Source organism: Oxyura jamaicensis, chromosome 4, assembly GCF_011077185.1.
Source record: "Oxyura jamaicensis isolate SHBP4307 breed ruddy duck chromosome 4, BPBGC_Ojam_1.0, whole genome shotgun sequence".
Classification (NCBI taxonomy): domain Eukaryota; kingdom Metazoa; phylum Chordata; class Aves; order Anseriformes; family Anatidae; genus Oxyura; species Oxyura jamaicensis.
In genome coordinates this window covers 67,043,127-67,063,238 of record NC_048896.1, presented here as the reverse complement: position 1 = coordinate 67,063,238, position 20,112 = coordinate 67,043,127, and the positions used below count along the sequence as shown (strand labels likewise).

The window sequence follows — 20,112 nt, the reverse complement described above, 5'->3', positions numbered from 1 at the left end:
CCATTCCCTTTAGTAAAACAACTACCAATGAGTGTTGACAGGTCCTTACTGTATGTATCTTTTGAGTTCTTGGCCGCTGCATCTGGACCAGTGGTAACGATGAAAGGCAGCCTGCACCAAGGGAGCCATAACACTCCCCATTGCTGTCTCATCCCCACATCTGTTCCCTTGACCATCGTGCTCCATTCCTAGCCTGAAACAAAGAATGGGTATAAGAGCTCCAGTAGTTTCTGCTTTGCAAACAGTAAAACAGCTGTAAAGAAAAGTTTCTCATGCACACGTAATCATTCAAAATAAAATTGTTCTCTGCGTTCTAAAGATAGCAGCTGCATTTCAAACAGATCTTCTTTGATGCCAAACTATAAAGACTCCCTGAATACTCTTCCATTTATACTTCATTTTATTTGTTAATACCAGAAATGAACTACCTAGATGATGATTTCTGCTTCCATTTCAGATAAAGGAAAACAACAGTTCTGCTATCAGTCATCAGTTCATTCAGACACTGAATTGTTCGTGTTAGTATACTCACTTATCTAAAGCACCTGTTTATACTTAGAACTAACGTGGTTATCATGATGCACATCCAAAGAGCTAATTAGGTTAACACATTCAATTCTGAAGTGTGCATCCGGTGCAGCTTAACATGGAAATTACTTGGTCATCTCAAATTCATCTAAGTTCCTCCTATATTATTTTATCACTGGCAGGAAAAAAAAAAAAAAAAGACAAAAAACAAACAACAACAACAACAACAACAAAAAAAGTGAACTGAACAAGTAGCCTGCACTAATTAAGGAAGACAAAAAAGCAGATCCTCAGTGCCTGACATTAATTCACCCAGCAGCTAACAGAGATATTTTCTTGATCAGTTATTCCCATTTTATCATTCTTTACAAATTAACACATCAGTACAGACCTTTTAAAATTAAACCACTTCAAATAAAAAGAAGATGGAGCACCATTTAGCTGGTAATCTAATTTTATAAGTTAGACTTACACGTGACCAGTTTCATGAGCAACAACAAAAGCTGATGAAAAGCCATCCTCATGGTTGAGAGTACAGCTTCGAACCGGGTGACACATGCCAGTAACAGGAGCATATCCTATTGAGAGAAACCATGTCTGATTCTTTTACCCATTACATTTATTTTAAACTAGACACCTTAATAAATTTATTACCTGAGAAAAATGTAGAATTCTTTTTCTTTGTTTGTCAATTTTTCTTCTGTCTTTGCAATTACTGTCTGCAATTATTGTCTCTGCAACTACTGACAAGCTAGGTTTGGTTCTGCAGATTATCTGGATTACTTCACATACTCATGCTCTTATCACCAAAAATGTAAAGGATTCCTGATCAATTAAACAGTAGAGCAATAGGCTGGTTTTTTTTTGTTCGTTTGTTTGGTTGTTTTTTTTTGTTTGTTTGTTTGCATGTGTTCATAGTAGTACCTTCATCTGCATTCTGCTTGGTGCATATTGCATACCTTTTCCTCAGTAAAAGATTAAATCTTTCTGAAGACAGGGAATTCTGCCTAACATCTCATCCTAACCAGTTTCACTCCTAGTCCAGATCTGAGGGCAGACTCAGCACCCTTGCCTCATCCTGAAAGGTGAAGTGACTGAACACAAACATTTAAGACATCTCCAGCTGGAGAGCCAGAACACGGTACATTTTTCAAAAAACTACGTGGAGAAGCAGAAATGTACGTCAATCAGTAAGGCTTCAACAGCATAAAACTAAAAAGCCTTCTTGCTTAAGGGCATTTCTGACTGAAAACATGTCACTCTTACCATTTCCTAAGCAAAGACTGGTAAACTTTGGACATTTGACCTGAACGTACTACTGGTACGATATTAAATTATATATATTACACTGCTTCTCCATGACTGGATAATGAATTGTGGCCTTTTCTTCTGAGACAAGTTGCAGGATTTGAGTCAAAGGCACAGAAGATAGGCACAGCAAGCACTAAAGGGGACTGTGGTAGCTGGCAGAAGGAATGGAACTAAAGAGCAATTTGCAGCACCAGAGCTGGGCATGTGGCTGAGGCACCAGGAGGAGCTGCAGGATTTTATGACAATCTCTGTGGACTGACGCAGAGAACATGAGAGAGGAAGCAGCACTGCTAGTGGGCTTGTGGAAACTGAGGCATTAAAGACAGAGGGCCTGTTTGACTGTCTAATACTACGTTTATTGTGGTGGAGGCCATTACACTTAGCTGGAGAGCTTTGTTTCTGAAATTGCTCAATTTTCTAGTCCTCTTTTCCACCTGCAAGCAAAGTAAGAAGCACACAAAACCACAATGTTTCAGTTAAGAGGAACCCTTGTCTGTGGTCCTACCACAGACCACAGCACAAGTGATGAAATTGCTTGTTTGGTGTGGATAAATCAATACGAGGTGCATGTTCTGCAGTGTAACTACACAAGAAACAAGGAAATAAAAAAGGGACTGGTTTGCAGAGCTGCACGGAGCAGCAACATTTCAAAAGCCTCACCCTGACTCCTATTTTTCTGCACTGACATAAATCACACTGAATTTCTTTCCCATTATCATTAGTTCCTTGAGTCATAAGGACTAGTGCAGTATCAAACTAGCTGGTACACTGTCGTAACAAAATAAAAGCAAAGTTGAATGCAAAGCGTATTGAGAGTTCCTAATATTCCCTGCATGCACTCACAAAACCACAAATTGTTTGATGAAAGTAAACAGCTATTTACTAACATCTGTAACGTAAGAAACATCATCTGCTGCAGTTAGATATAAACAGCAAGGTCTACCATGGCAAGGACTACTTGCTTTTGAAAAAGTATGTAAAATGAAATAGAGGAAATAATTTCTCTCCAGAACACAGTAATGAGTACATGCTTGGGCTGTCTATGTGGGCTTTTCCTCAAGTTAGGATAGGAAACTGAAAGTTATTGTGAGTGTACATGCTTTCCTGAACAGGACCAAGTTTCAATATATATTTTTAAAATGGAATACTTAAGTACTTGCTGAGCCAATGCCAATATTCCTTATTGTCTCAGGATCATATAACAATGCAATTTTCTTTTTTTTCCTCTTTTTTTTTTTTGGACAGGCACTAGACAAAACAACAACAACAACCCAAACCAAAATAAAATAAACAAAAAACAAACAAACAACAAAAAAAAGATCCAGGTCAGCAGCATTACCTTGCATACCAGCAGGCCCAAAATCCTGCCTGGTCAAAAAGATGGCATGATCGTGGTGCTCTGAATGATTGGGATCTGACTTCTGCTGCTGATACGCCCAGCGACAAACATTTTCCAGGCTTCTCGAGGGATTCCCCCTTTCAATCAAGCTAATGGACTGAAAAAGAAACACATTAGATCCAGGAGCTCCTAAAGGTAGGAAATTCAGACAAGTTTTGATTTTCTTGGAGCACCAAACAGGTTCCTATTTCTATTTCCCTCTCTCTCTAAGCAATGGTAGTCCTCTTTCCTATGAGAAAATAAAATGAGTACAGCTGGACATTGATCTATAACACAGGACTGATATTCCTTTTTGGCCTCATTGTCTTTGATCCCCAGGCAGAGCCAAAGGGGTATGCATATGTAATAGTGCATCTTTAGGATACTTTTTTGAAGACAGTATAATGAGTATTTACATCATCTACAAACTAATGGCCTTCCTGTGTATAGCCTGTAATGTGCAGGAGAAAAACACAACATGATGTTAGGATTGAATAAGGACATTTTTATTTCCTTTGTTGGGACTTGCTTACATTCTTGACTGCCAGAAGACAACATGACTCGTTTGAGTTAAATGAGAGTACAGTGACAACATACAGCCTGTATGGAGGAAGTGAATAATATAAACACTGAGGACAATGCCTCACAACTGGTGCAAAACCCTGTAGCGCCAGTAAATCTGTACTGATTAACACAGATTAACCATCTAGTTCTGTGAGATTTTTGCTACAGAGCGTGCTTACAAGCTCAGTAGTTGAAAACGAAGTGACTGAATTACAAGACCAACTTCATAGTGGTCTTTTGCCTTGCCCGAATTCAATGTCTGAGTTAAGTGAAAGGGATATGCAGCAGTAGCACTAAACAGCACTAGCACTTTCCTCTCATCCTGAACAACTTAACAAGCATTTGTTTGAAAACTCTGAATGTATTTTACCAAAAAAATCAACATCCTTGTACAAGTACTGTCCAGGGCAAAAAGCAGGGGTGTGTGCCCAGTAAAAGGAGGAGTGTACACAACAATGAGAAAAGGAGATGGTTTCCCTAGCAGTCTGCTTGCAGGTGGGGCACCAGCAAGTTGTGTTGGTCAGTCAAGATGATTGCTTCTACTAAACTGATTTCACCACCTGAGGTAATTCTTCCTGAGGGCATAATTCAGGCTGCAAGCCCAAGCAGGCTGAGCTCTGCCAGGAGTGGGGCTGCAGTGGGTCGAGGTGCTCCCACCTCCTCTCAGCCCATCCCTCAATAGCATCATCAGGGGCACATCAGCGGGACAGATCCAGTCACTGCAACCTTGCATTTAAACACAGATACTTGGTGACATTATGAAAATAATACACTGGAAAAGGAGCTTTCCACCTGACTGAATCTGTCTAATATGACTAATACTTGGTTGCTGCAGTCTTTCAGCTTCTAAGTGATAAATCAGCTGCAAAGTGACTCTGCAGCTGGTTGTGCACCTGCGTCACAGAAGGGGCACTGATAATCAGTCTCAGGTTGAAGGGCACAAGCACATTTAGAATGTGCCAAACAGGGAAGGCAGTTCTCTGGAAGTAGTTCAGTAGACCTCTGTCTCTGCGCCTGTTCATGTAGTTCCCATGGACTATGGTTACAAAGAAGGTAAATGTGAAGAACTGGGTCAGAGGCTTGCTTACCTTTGCATACCCCAACATGATCATTCGGACCAATACAACATTTATGTGAACACCCAGGGATTCATCATGGTAAATTTCATTCACCTGAGAAAATAAAAGGAAAACTTGAAAAAATATCACCAATGATAGGGAATCTTCCAAGGCCATGTATCTGTCATTTCAAGTGCTTATATTACTACAGTCTTCTCAGAGGATTCAAGACTCAAATCATTTCCATGCGGTGAGAAATGTAGGCTACCCTTCCCGTCATCATATACCCGCTCACTGAGAACTTTCTGAAGCATGTTTCAAGACTCCTCTCAAATATAATGGCCTTTGGAGCAGGGCCAATAGAAGAGTTGTTTGGGAAAATAGAGACCTCAAACCCTGCAAATACTTATCTGAACACTCGGTTTCACTTGTTTGATAAACATAATGAGGGAAATGAAGCTATTCCTGAAAGCAAGGTTATAGCAGTGTGTTCATATTCACCAAGGGATTTTAAAGCAGTTAAGAGTTTGTTTTAACAACAGATAAAGCCATCACCATCCAGCCTGCATGGTCACCACTCTGGATGAACTCCCAATCCTGTTTCTATTTGTTTCATCAACCATTTGTCTCACTTCAATCAGTTTAAACACATGGGATGAGTATTTTAGTGGGGAGAATGAGAGCATATTTTTCATTTTGTAAAAGATTCTGCTGCCAGTAGCTCTCACTCAAGGAAATATGCCATTAACTTGAGCATAGATTTGTCCTCAGAAAATACTTGAGGATTTGAGTTTGAGCCATTTTTGCATTCTGAAGCTCTAGAATATTCAGGCAATGACACGATCAATGAGGCTCCATTTCTGCAGGCATGTAGGCATGTGTTTAGCTTTAAAGATTTGAATAATACTCCTGATTCTAAATCAATCTTAAAATTAATGGACAAAGTGTTTCCAAATCCCAGAAATGCTTTGGAAGTTCTCATATGAAAGTTTTACAGTCAACAGCATTGCCAGAGACATAAACCCTGTAGTATACCTCACAGAGTAATTGTATCTCAAAATCTGCTTGATTTCTGCAAGTCAACACATTCAATTTAAAAAGTTCACCAACTGCATGAAAGCATGTAACATTTATGGGACCTAGAAAGACTTAGTACAATAAAAACAACTGCTAGCCTGAGAAAACACCCATACATAAGACAACCTCATGAGACATCAAAACTCATCCTCAAGGGCTGCAGAAAACACACAGGAAAGAGCAAAATTAAAAGCTCACAAGGTGCCCTCACAAAAGAGTCCATGGCATTGCACCAAACTAGGTTTTTGCAGAGGTATACAATAAGATCTGTACACATAATTTAAAGACAGAATTTTGATTTCAATATTTTTAGTCTGGTTTCCAAATGAAATAAAGATTAGACAGTAATTTCCTGTTAGTTCTAATGTCCCAATAAATTTTGGCGCTTTTTACCACTTTCCAGTAACAGTTGCAAATAAAGATCTCAAAGAAATCAAATACGTAGAAGTTTCTGAAAATAAGCAGCTGATTGGAAATAACAATGCTATTCCTGCTCCTATGGAAGCAAAGACTGCATATCCTTTAACGCACACATGTGGAAGCCCAGACTATGCACAAGCACAGGAGCTTCTGAACTCTCCTAGCATGAGAGAAGCTTATATCCCGTTCAGAGCACAGCCACATGACAGAAATCCAGAGGAAACATAGCAGTTCCACTGCTCCCTGAACAGATGAAATTTTTCACTGTGTTGTTTTGAAGACTTTCTTTAAGAAGCAGCTAATACTCATGCCCTATTTTTTAAAGATAAATTAGTACAAATGTGACCACATAATTTTAAGAGTATTTGTAGAAATCGTGTTTTTTGTTTGTTTGTTTGTTTGTTTAAAAAAAGAAACAGAATTGTGCAGATGGGCCAGAAATTGTTCTTCTTGAGGACCTTCTTTGTGCCTGGGAAGGTGAGAAATGTCCTTCCACCAGAGTATAAATTAGGGGACTAAAACATCTGCAGTTCATCACTGAAGTTACTTATTTCCATCAAAACAAAATAAATATTATATGATGGGTAATGGGTGAAAAATAAATACCACTGTCCAGAGTTAAGGATGGTATATTTGAGCAGTATTTAGAGGTTATTTTTTTTTTTTTTTTTAGTCATGCTAAACAGAACTTTCCCCTTCCCCTCGGGGAAAAAGGTCATTCTGAGTTGTCCAGACTGTGGGACCTGGCACAATGACTTCAGTCCATGGTTTTAAAAAATGCAATCCCTTTTAGGACCAACCAAGAACAGACTGCCAGCAGGATAGTTTTACAAGAAATGAGCACATAACTTAGACTGCCTGCCTTGTGAAGGAATTATTCCAAAGTTCAATTATTCATCTAATATTTTCTCCTCAGTAATGCAATATTGTTGCTCTCACCAAAGTTTATATCAGAAAAACATTTACAATTTCCCTTGTGCCAAGAAACAACAAGCTCCCCAGGAGTGACTTTCATAGAGACATAAAGGGTTCTGGAATTGACCTGAAGATTCAAGTTTTCTTCAAGATTTCTCCACAACACCTTTTGTTTTACACCTCTCTCTGTGCAATGCTTCAGAAGGGTCCACCACAGGATTCCCATGAGGAAGGAGCAAGTTCATATATACTCTTCTGACCTAGACACAGGAAATTTTGGAAACCTGTAACCTCGCTGGAAGGCTACAAATCAAAATAAGCGCTGAAAACTGTCAGTGTAGACTGCAGCACTTTCAGATTGCTGTAATTGCATCTACACTGTGGTTATACTGGCAAAACAAATTACATTTCAAGATACTGGTGCTGGTACAAAATGCATATATAAATCACACACCAGGAAACTTGATTTGTTTGATGTGAACTTGGGAAACACATCACAGACGTCCAACTGGCCATGCAGCCTCTGGTGTAGTATTTATGAGAAAAAGTAGTTAGACTGAATTCAACAGTAATATACACACAAAGAAGTAAATCAGCGCTCTCACTGGGACAGCAGTGACAGCTGGGAGACTCCACATACAAAGTGGGTTAGTATCTGTTTACTGAGTGGATAAATAATTATTCAAACAGACAAAATAAATGCACCTGGCAACGAAGCCTACAGCTGCAGCAGAGAGTACTGGAAAAGGAAGATAACCACAGGGATTTGAGGGTTTCTGTAGAAACTCACCTATGCTTACACAGTACCAATGTCATGGGTGACCCCACATTCCCAAACTGATGTACTCATAAAACAGCAAAGGTGAAATTAAAGACACACCCTAGCCTGGCTGTGTTCCCTAAAAGAAATGTGGCTGGATTCTTACTTGACACAGAAATTGCTGCCTCTTGACCTACAGCCAACCAACATCCCCAGGTTACATTGGGTGATTCCTCTGAGTACCTCCTGCAGCACAAGCTCATTCATGGTAGCTGGCCTTTCAAATCTGGGACAGACAGAAAGCTGCAGCTGCATAGCAGCTTTGTGCAGGTACCTGCGTGACATGATTCAGATGTTCCTGCTCCAGCAGGGGGATTGGACTAGATGATCTTTCAAGGTCACTTCCAATCCCTAATATTCTGTGATTTGGTGATACCATGCGATTCCTTTTCAGGGTTGCCCACAGACCAACCTCCATGGTGTGCAGGTGGGGGCTGCAGGCTAATCCACAGCAATCTGCTGGTATTTTCCTGGTATATTTGCTGGTATACTGCTCACTCACAGCAAGCTCTTCTCTGCTTACAACAAATCTTTCATTTAAATGTCCTTGGGTTTTGGAGACTGTAAAGCCTCAGTGACTCTGTTTCTGCCTTGATTAAACTATTTCATTAACATTTCTGTGTCTGACTTGTGCAGAGGAAAGTGTCGTTTTTTAATTAGCATTCTACACTGTAGGACAGTCAAGTATTTCAGAATGTAATGATCAATACCATCATCTGCTGTACTGTTTGCATCACTGGAAAGAAAATGGCTTGAAAATAAAGCCCTTATTCGTCTACAGACCATCCACAGGTACAAACCACTGGATGAAAAGGCAAGGGATGAGCTGAGCTCTTTTGGTACACTTTTGCATGCCATTACACTTTACCAAAGTCTGAGGGTAGAAATAGATTAAAACTAACAAACTAATACATAGAAGTGAGTATGTGATGGTTGCATCCTATATAAATAGCTCTCTAATTAGCAACCTTGACAGACACTGAGGTAAGTTAGAACCCTGCTGGAATTGTTTGTGTTAACACTCACAGACTAGAAGGTGTGGGACTTTGAAAGAGGCTGTCTTAGGCTCTTTAGTCCTGTGATGAAGGAAGAGGGCCTGAGACATTCTCAAAACCACCTAATTTAGCTCCACAGTGTGTAACCCAATAGCTGGATGTCAAGCAAGAGCAAGGACTCTCAAACTCCTAAGTCAGTATCTACAAAACAGGCTATTTGCCCATAAAGAACATCCTTCAGTGCTCACCGTGATGTGGAAATGTGAGGAAATAAAGCAGAGAGATTCTTCTGAACTGTGCCACTCTAGCACACCTGTTTTCCACAGAAAGTCAGACTGGGAGATGACAATTCAAAGGGTTCAAATGAGAGAACAGAAGATGCCTCCTCCCTGTTCTCCTCTTCCAACTCAACACCCAACCCACAGCCTGGTCAAGTCAGCAGTGAGACTCCTGCTGTGAGATTTTTGTAGGTGTCCAGGCTCTGTAAACACTCAGATGTGTAGATCTCCAATACAGGTAAGCCTTCTGGAATGTCGCTCATCAGAGGCAAGAGAATGGGCAGAAACAGTGATCAACTTGGGCTTTTCTGGCAACCTTTCCCTTAAGATTATTTTCCAGCCTTTATTTTGCATGACGTTTTTCTTCTCATTTCTTGTTTTCCCTGCGTGCTGTTTAAGTCTCGTAACAAAGTTGTTAAAGTCTTGACAGAAATGACTAGATTGTCATTACATCTAAAAAAAGTTAACAGTCTTTACTGTAATTGACCTACAGCTTCTCATGAAGTGTTTCAGTTTGCACCTGCTCTGTATGACATACTCCCAGTAGATGGAGCCATCGATGTATAAGAAAAGCACTTCAGTTTATCAGTTCTGCTGTTTACAAAGCCAAATGATTTAAGAGTAAAAAGCCAATATTCTGAAATCCTCCTTAATGAAGTTTTATCATGGAGATGAAAAACAATATTACAGATTAGTTTCTGGAGTTCATCTCCTGCCAACAATGCACTGCTTTGATACATGCGAAGAACAAATATAAAGACAACGCTTTACAATACCTTGTATCTATTAATTCCTCCACAATAGTGGTCAACAACTAGAATTAGTAACTAGAATTATATAGTTGGCCAACAGTTAGAATTAAGACACAGAGGAGATGACAACTTCAAAATACAACACTCAATGATTGCTTATTTCAAGATTCCCTTAGTAAAAGAAAGAGGAGACAATTGCTCAAAAATCATGTTTGTGTTGATGTTCCATGAGATATGTGGTAAAAAACACAATTCCCTGCAAAGTACTGTATCAAGGATATTTTGTTACTCACAGGAATCATAACTTTTCATCTCAAACTTTCTGAATTCAAGTGTTAACTTACCTCCACGTTTGCCAAAACTGCATTAACTCCTATTTCTCATTCTTCAGCAATATAAATTATCTGTGCAGTTTAGCGTAGTCACAAGTTACTGCTCAGGGAAAATCTGGAATTAGCATTTCTGAAATGCTATGAGTAAGAACAGTCCAGCAGATCTGCACAGAAAAATTCTGCAGATTACCTGCTACTTGATGCATGCTGTACTCAGTTGCCAGCATTAGCTCTTGTTTCCACATTGAACTGCAAAGAAAAGAATGAGCCCTCATTTGACTTTTCTCCTTTATCTGAGATGATAACATCCAGACAAGTGATCATGTTAGAAATTAGAAAAAGTCACAAGAGATCTCTCAACGTGTTTGGGCCCTACTATGCACTTCTAGCCAGACTGAATGAGAAAGACACTAAAATTCATGGTTTTCCTATTTCTATTTTAAAAAATCTAAGTGAGATAAAGTGGATAGATCAAAACCTGCAGGTATAGTGTGTGCACAGAAAACTACGGCAGAAGGTTTAGACATACCTGGCACTGTCTTTCTGCTGAAGTTAATCATAAAGCTCCTATCAACTTCAGAAGTGAGCACTAAGCAGTCCTGACACTCACCTCCTTGAAACAGTATTTGCAGCAGAATTGAAATTAAACATGGACATTTTTTCTGTGCTCTATTAACAGTGTTAATGGGCAACAATCTAGAATTATTATTTAGGAAGAAGGTGGTACCACAAACCTGCAGGGCTCGGTGGGTAGTGATTGCCAAAAGCAGAAGTCTGACAAGCAGCTTGCAATGTGAGAATGAATGATGCACAGAAGTATCACTCTACTAGCTAATTTTGGTTTATTCTCAAGAAAAAAAAATGTAAAGATGTAAATATTGACAAGATCAAACCTGCGTAGAACCCCCAAATATAACCTGGTGTCTCTGTGCTATCTTTCTGGTCTAAATACTTAAATTCAGGGAAACTTTGTTTTAAGCAACCACCAAGGGAATAACGAAGGTTACTTTCCTAATACAGGAGACCTTGAATTTCAGATCTAACAAAACCAATGCTAAAACCCTCCAGCTTACAAAGACAGGGCCTGGCTCCTGAGGGACCACTGAGTCAAGGGAGGCTGCCTGGCTGTGGGGCATGACCACAGTGGGGGAACAAATGGAGGGAGGAAGGAGTACAAGGGGATAGTCTCCGTCCTGCAGTACCCCATTTCCAACTCCCCTGCCCATCTTTACTTGCTTTCCCCCTGTACTTCTGCAGGTTCTCCAAGGGATGCTCAACCAGGGATTAGGAATGGTGCCAGCGCTGTGGCAGGGTTTGCGAAATGGAGCCTAAAACCCCTCACATGCTCCTGGTAAAGGTAAGATCAAGAAAATAAATGTCAGTTGTGTCACCTCAAGGAATTCAGCTGAAACTGCTCAGTACTGGCCAGGCCACAGAGCTAAAAAAAACAACTCCAAGGCAATGACATTCTCTCAAGTGGGTGATTTAGCCATCAGCCCTTATGGAAAGCAGGCTGTTAAGTGACTTCAACAGTTTATGCTGTGAGATAATGGTACAGCTTCACCTAGGAGCTAGAGACCACACTAGAGTTTTTTTTTGTTTTGGAGTAGGTGAGCTCACTGGGGCTTCTGACTTCCAGCTCTGTCCCTTAAAAGCTGTTTTAGATGCATCTCTTATGCTGGCTTTTCCTCCCTGTTTCTAAAGCCAGGAGGACACATAAATATTGAACACAGGGAAACATTTCAGGCATTTCTTTAGCTGAAACTGAACCTCTGAGTCTGGAGCTCCCAGTGACATCTCAAGACCATGCAGTGCTTGGTTCTCAGCAAGCCACTTCTGGCACAGAGAGCAGTATAGTTGTGTCAGCATGGCACTGCGCCCAGGATAACCAGTCATGGCACAGGGTTGAATGAATGCAATTAATACTGCTTTTTTGCACTTGAGCTAAATAGCGTTGCCTTTGCTGCCTGTGCATATTATTTTGAAGCTAATCTGGAGCTATCTTGCACATACTGCATTACATATGGCAAAACAGCCCTTAATTTCCCTGCTTGGGAAGGCAAGTTAGACTCAGCAAGTAAGCCTTCCCACCAGCCATCAGCCTTGCAAAATCCCCGTGAATGCTAGTAACATCATAAATTATCTTCCTCCTCCCATTTCTAGGAACAGTAAAAGATACAAGTTCAGATATGCAAAGTTCAGATCTTGAAACTTAACACTGCTAGATCCAAACCTAAACATTCTGAACCCAAAAGTCGGGTTCATTTATGTCATGCAAATTCAGCTGTGCTGAATTTTATCTGTTGATGTCAGCAGTGCAGCATTGGACTGCAACAGCTGCAGTCCTAGTGGCTGATGATCTTCTAGGAACAAGCAAAGGCTTGCTCATGTGCTTTCTAATTCCCTCAAGCCTAAAAAAGAAGCTTCTGCTAGCAACAAAGATACACAGTTACTAGACATGCATTCACAGCCACCAAAGCCTTGCTGTCAATTTCCTTCTGTCTCAGCGGTAATCCACAGAGCAGCCCAGGTTCAGAGGCTTGTTTCTCCTCAGAGATCTTAACACTCAGCTTCCTAACACACCCGAGGCAAAAGCCTTCTGTGTGCATGTCAGAGGAAGGGAGGAAGTAATAGTTGAATGCCTTGGGCTCCAAAACTGAAAGCACAGACATTGCTCAACAGACCCTTTTCATCAAATCAAGATTCTACAGTATCTATTTGCTTATTGTTAGAGAGTAACTCCTTACACATGCTGAAATACCACTAAAACATTTAAGCTCCTAATTAGAGAAACAGTAGGAAAGGCGTTAGTCTGAACAAAGCGCCAGGTTGTAAATTTAGCAGACTGAATTCTGTTTTTCTGTTACAATGTGTGTGTTATGTCTGGAGTTTCTTATTCTAGATTTATAGCAGAGTATAATTCTATACAGAGTTGTTACAATTCTACACTGGAAAAGATATCAGTTGGTTTAAATTCTTACCAAGGAGATATTTTTTTCCTATCAAATTCTATGGATTAGATTTTTAAATTGCTGGTCCTCATTTTGGGAGCTCAAAAGGTGAGGCAGATTTTCAAAGGTGCTCTTGGAAAACTGAGACAGGACTGTGACAGGTGCCTGGTGCTGAGAACTGTTTTTAAATACACCTGGCTCTAAACATCTAAAAGGTAAATAGGGTCTTATGACAATAACAGCGTAACTATAGGTACACTCCGATCCTGGCCCTATACTTCCTCCCCAGTATTTGAGAGATTTCCTCTGCAGCATCGTTTTTCACACATGTAGGATTTGTGTTGTTGGCAGCACCGTTCATTATGAAGAGAGAGCTTATTTAGATAACTGAGAAGCTTATAAAGGGAGCCAAGAGACATTCTCTAGATACTGCAGCTCATTTTCAGTCTGAAACACAGGAGGTAACATTTTCAGCCTCAGCTTTCCATGCTTGAGCAGCAGCAATATGACACAACCATTCCACAGTGCACTAAATGGGAGCTGTAAAGGTGCTCGGGGCAGGACATATTAAAATACAAGCCACGTGAATCAAAGCTTGGACCAAAGGGAGAGGACATGGGAGAGAAGTAACACCTTGACCATTCTAAGTGCAGTGTTCTCATCATTTCTGTGTTGTATGTTTTACACGAGGTATACTGCGAAGGTGGTGTCCCTGAGAAGTCTAGCATATAGTGCTGAGTCTTGCCACTTGCTTTTTAATCACTTCACATTGTCACTGCTCTCACCTCTTCCATGAACTTGTTAGAAGTAGATTTTCCCCTGGCCTGATTAGTGCAATGGGGTTGAGCATGTTATCCCGGCAGTCACCAGTCATCCGTCACATAATTCAGGCTTAAAAGAACTAAGTGAGAGGCTGAAACTCAGTTACTCTTTTTATGTGCAAGAACCAAAGAGAAGCTTCAGTGCCTGCCACGGCAGTCAAAATGGTGTTAAGTCTGGAGCAATTAAATAAATTAATAGCAGAAAATGTGTAAGAAAAAATTATCAGCACAAGCATATGAACTAACCATAAAACAAGGACTGGAGGTCAAATTCACGTTGGCTGTCCCTCCTGAAGTGGAAAGATTTGTACTATGGAGACGTGAGATTTTTTTTTTTTTTTTTTTTTTTGATAAGGAAGAGTAGGAGTTTCTGATGCTTTGCACTAGTGAAAAGATTTAATTCTCTTACTCAGGAATGATGGTGGCCGGTGTGACACAGAGTAAAGAGGATTTATATGCCTTAAGAAATCATTTTGAAATTACTTCCAGAAATAAAATGGTGAGTGAAAAAAAAACACACATTGATTATTTTCTACATTGATTAAATGGTTATTAATTGTAAACCTGGTTTCCTAATCCTCTCTTTATCTTTTCTTCTTTCCTGGAAAACCTTATGACCCCCATGGCTTCTATGATGGATCCATACAGGTTTGACATTGACATGCATTAAGGAAAGGCCACATGTTGCTAGGGATTACACATCTCCCTTTACATTCATTTCATATATATTTTTTTTAGATTTCCTAAGATGGAAAAAAGAGAAAACATGAAAGCTTGAACAATTCTAGTGTTCAGTGCTGGTATACTATGTGACTTCTAATGTACAATGTGAACTGTGCTCTTCTGTACTGTGCATTTCCATAGTATCTGATAGCATCTTGCCACTGATTTTACAGCCTGAGATGTATATCTAGACAAAAAATAATTGCTAACCCTAGAGGATACACTATAAGAGTTCTGTGAGTTTGTTTATTTAGATTTTATTTGGAGTTTCTGTTCATATTGCCACAGCATTTAAGCAAAAGACTTAACTAGAGGGTTTGCTTTCTTTTTAAAGTGCCATTTACTACGTAGAGCAGTTCTTTGTTCTGCATGTTTATTCTTTAACCAGGTTTTCCTTCAAAACCATGCTGCAGCAGAAGCTAGGAATTATTAAGGATATTAGAAGACCTCTTTCTTCCCACTGGTTTTCAACTATATCCTCTCACTGTGTAAGTACAGTAGGAACAGATTCATGTCCAGAGGTCCTAATCCAGGTCTTTCAGACAAAGTCCCCCTGAAACCAATGGCAATTTGTCAGACAGTACACCTTTGCTATAGTTTTGTTGACTTTGAGTCAACAGGATAATTAAAGGTAAAAAACCTTCAAAACCTTTAATATAGTTTTGCAAGTTTACACTACTACTTTTTGAACTAGTAATATTGGCAGAAGCAACAGCACTGTTAGTACAGTGATATGTGTACATTGACATATTCCAATTTAAAATCTTTTACTACTGTAAAATCATTTAGCATTTAAGTATTATACAAAGACCTGGTAGTCGTCTTTTTTTTTAAGTAAAAAGTTTGCAGAACCTTCCTGCATGAATAATCTCTTCTGGCAACACCTCCCCCACAAAGGCAATCTCAATAGGATGCCAAAACTCTAATCCCCAAGGCATCTCCTGAAGAAATGGTGCACAAATGCATGGTGTCACTGCCCCAGTTCTCCTGCTTTCCTCTGCTTGGGCAATAAGAATGAAAATAAAATACCCAGGAGCACTGAACACTCCTGACAAGTCTACTTAGCCTGCTCCCAGAAAATCTTATTTACAGAATAAACATCTTGCTATCTGGAGTTCCTAAATGGCAGCAGACGTGGCTTGTGTTGTGTTAGGGAATATTCACACCCTCTTGTTTAGCCAAGCAGCAGAGAAAGAGTGAGAGAATAGAAGCTGTCTTGTGATGATGAGTGTGATTAGCACTGTCTGCTAGATAATCACTGCTGTGTTTATAACACAACTAACACAGGAGTTAACTAAGCTTGTAGAAGCCAAGAGCCTACCAGTTTAATAACTATCATGAACTCCTTCCAAGCGCACTCAAAAAACATGGAGAATTCTGGCCAGCATGAGCTCACATCACCCAGAGGGCATCTAGCAACCAAAACCATTTATTGGGAGTGGCAATTCTATGCCTCATGTACGGGATAATATCTGCCATCATCCAACGATCCAGACACTTTTTTGTTGTTGTTTTGTTTTGTTTTTTGTTTTATGGATTTGATGTTTGGGAGAGGATATGGGCACGTTTCTGTTCTTAAATGACCCTCCTTTTTTTTTAACAAAACCTCTTCTGCCCAAAGCATCAACAGAACTGTTAGTACATGCCCTCTTTAGTTCTGTATAACCAAATTTTATGAAGGAAGGAGAATGTGACACAGCACATTACATGTTAAAAGGATGCATACTAATACAGTCTCACAGAATTCATCAAGCTTTAGTTTAAAGAGAGTCTGTTTGCACACCTTGAATGTATGGGTTAGTGGAATTATTCTGTGTGACTCTATAAGGTGTACAAAGCTTTCACTGAGGGTCAAAGATGACAAATTCTTGAAATTATCCTAGAATGTGCCCTAGAAAACTGTTGAGCATCTTGAGAAGAAATAAGCAAATCCAAGAGCAGGCAAATTTATCATCTTTATGTAGGTATCAAGCATGGTCTCCTAGATATTCCTGCAAGAATTTTAAAAAGCCTTTAACATTTCAAAACAAACAGTGCAGCACTGTGGAAGATACTCACTATGTTCATGAGGGTGAGGAGGTAGTTTTGAACATGTTCTTTGCCATGGAACCGGACGACAGAGTCATCCACACCTAGCAGCACCTCAATGTTGTAGTCGTCATCTCCCGCATGCCTGCGTCGTCTCAGGGTTTCATTCAGTTGCTGCTCTACACTGCTGTACAGGGAACTCAGGTCTCCAAGGCCCCCAAGAAGAGACTCTACAATGAAACAGCAAGATATAAACATCTACTCCAATTCCACTTCAGAAACATGCCCCCGTACAACATCCTCGCCTATACAGTCACCACTTTGGAAAAAATAAATCAGGAACTTGGAAGAGGAGAGATTATTCTAGGTGCTTACAGGTAGGGGAAATCATCCAAGACACAATGAAAAATCTCAATCACCATATGGTTCTATAATTTACCACACAGTTCATTTCCAGCATAGAAACCATCCTTAAGGACCAGTTAGACCACATGTTTTACTTCCTAACCCACAATTTCCCCCTTCCTTTTCTGCAACACATCAGGCATGTTTTACAGAGTGCCTGTGCAAAACTTAACTTGTGGCCTTAGCGTCATCATACCCAATCCCTGGTACATCTAGGCAAGAATTTTTCTTTTCCTTTTTTTTTTTTTACTTTTCTTTCTAATACTGTTTTAAAAAACAGATGTTTGAAAACCCTATCCTGTGAATATCATAGAATATTAGAAGAATCCCTTGAAGACATGGGTCAATGGGCAGAGTTAAGATGAATCATTTTGAATTGGTTTTTAAGGGGATATGTTTAGTATCTTGTATCTGAAGACTCAAAAGCTATTTCTTCCCCTTACCACAGTAAAGCAAAACGTTATCATGGATTTTTGTCAGGAAAAAGTCACAGCAGTAGGCTGCTTAATTCTTCCAAAAACCAAGCCAACGCATCAACAAGCTCTAGGCAATAAATGTCTATTTGGAACATCTTACATTGCAAATATTTAGCTAAATACTTCAGTCCTCACTAGGAATTGGACTATTCTTGACTCTCTGGCTTTGCGATAGAGTCAGGGAGCATCACCATTCCCCGAGGTCTTCCATTCAGGAGAAACAGACAATCCAGCCCTTAAACACATAGAGATCTTCCTGCTTTACGAACCCTGCAAAAGCAACCAGCTTCAAAAGGACAGAAAGGAGAGGAAGGTTTTGCTGTCCACTTACACTGACTTGTATCAGAAGGGGGCATTTCCCCAAATGATGGCACAGCTTTCAAGCCCTATTTCTCTACACTGGAGCTGATGAAAGGCAAGGTTGCAAGTACATGAAGTAGACCTTCACACACTTTCAGTCAAGACTCCCAGTAAACTGAATGCAAGTTCTGCTCATGGAAGGACAGAAGGACCAGGGCCAACGTTGCAAAATGTGCTGGGTGGCCACAATGAAATTTTTAATTCATCCTGAGCAGATTCAACAGCCTGCTCAATTAGCTGGGCAGCCTCTCCCTCCCAGGTACCACACTGGTTCACAGCAACACATAAATAACTCTCCCCAAACCCCACATCAAATGGCAAGGTTGTCCCCAGTTGTTTTCAGAAGCTTAGCCCGTCATTGTGGGTGAGAGACCGGGTCTGCAAACAGCTTTACAATTCAACCACAAGTCCTCACACACTCAAGAATGCAAACCCTGTGATAGCACACAAGTGGGAAATTCATAGACAAGCTCCAATTCTAAAAATTGCTGCAGCTGGCAAAGCTGTGGAGCGTAGTGTCCAACAGAAATATACCAGCAATGTCATCATATCACTACACCCGCAGCATGAATGGAATAGCTTGAGATCATTTCAGAAAGAACCAACTATCTGCGCTGTGCAGCACCTTTGGTGTGGCTGTCACTTCCCTTACTAAATAGGTGGTTTTGTGGTTCAAAGGAAGAGGAGAATCTCTTTTTTGTGTACGTGTGAGTGCGCAGGAGTCAGAAAGGATTTCTCTCCCCCCCCGCTTCTCCCTGCTCTAACATGGAGCTATGTTGTGCACACATAAGGTACACTTAATATGCCAACATTTTCCATACACGTATCCAGAGAATTTTTTCATGTGCAATCCCAACAAAGCAAGAAAAAATAAACTCACTCTAGGAAGAAATGTATTGACTATTTTTGGCCCAGATTTGGGGGGAGGGGGCAAGAAGTACCAGAAACATTTTCAAGCATTGAGCCTCCTGCCCCCTAAAATGCAACTTGCATACTTCTTTGTATAGAAGACTCCACTCTCCCTCTAACTGGGCTCAGTGGTAAAAGCAACCAACCAACAAACACCATTTCACTCACCCTGGCATGCAGCACTTGCCATGAAATGCACCAGGACTTTTCTGGATATCAAGCAGCACTCACACTCTCTACATTTTTTTCTGGTGCTAACTGGTTTTTAACTTCTTGTCTACTGCTCCTGAAGCTCCGTTAAGTACAGTACCTCAACAGAGAACTGCTAACACAGCACAACAATCGTCAGCTTTAAAGCTGATCTGAGCTACTTATCAGCCAAGAATTAATTAGCCTCATCCTCTGGGTTGCCATTCCTTACATCTGTGCTGGGAAGCAAAGCTGGAAAAGATTCTTCACTGAGAGGGTGGTCGGGCGTTGGAACAGGCTCCCCAGGGACTTGGTCACAGCACCGAGCCTGCTGGAGTTCAAAAAGCATTTCAACAACGCTCTCAGACACATGGTCTTATTTTTGGGTGGTCCTGCATGGAGCCAGGAGCTGGAATTGATGATCCTTGTGGGTTCCCTGCAGCTTGGGATATTCTGTGGTTCTCTGATTTCAAAAGTCATCTCCCTAAATATGCTCACTTTAAAGTGCTGTACCCTCTCTGAAAAATCCAGGGTAGTACAAGTGATTTATCTGTTCTCTTGTTTGCCTAGTTTCCATAGTCTAGCACTTCAGTGACTTAGGAGTTAAACAACCAGATAAAAACCTGGTTTATACCTACTAAGGCTACCTCTGGTTACAAATGCTGCAACCTGCATCCGTTGCCAAACACTGTATAGACTGCAAAGGCAAATAGGATGATGGCATGACACATGAGAGTGGCAGCACAAAGTGAGAAGATGCCTGTGTTCCCATAACCCACTCAATAAATCTACTCTGTTATTCATGATTCAGCTGAGTACTAG

General features: G+C 40.4%; 1 protein-coding gene across 19 annotated transcripts in view; it reads right to left on the bottom strand.

The window, feature by feature from the left end:
• The window catches only part of ADAMTS3 (ADAM metallopeptidase with thrombospondin type 1 motif 3), a 152,903-nt gene that overhangs the window by 34,658 nt on the left and 98,133 nt on the right, over window positions 1–20,112 (bottom strand). For 18 of the 19 annotated variants that reach the window (XR_004750290.1, XM_035324386.1, XM_035324384.1 and 15 more), the window contains 5 exons: window positions 16,982–17,181; window positions 4,870–4,953; window positions 3,179–3,335; window positions 1,001–1,106; window positions 50–193 (listed from right to left, as the gene is read on the bottom strand). Coding sequence is in view for 18 of the 19 variants with exons in the window: in XM_035324386.1 (XP_035180277.1) it covers window positions 50–193; window positions 1,001–1,106; window positions 3,179–3,335; window positions 4,870–4,953; window positions 16,982–17,181 (691 nt within the window). In the remaining variant the exon portion in view is untranslated. The remainder of the gene's footprint in view (window positions 1–49; window positions 194–1,000; window positions 1,107–3,178; window positions 3,336–4,869; window positions 4,954–16,981; window positions 17,182–20,112) is intronic. The other variant, XM_035324401.1, reaches the window with a different exon arrangement.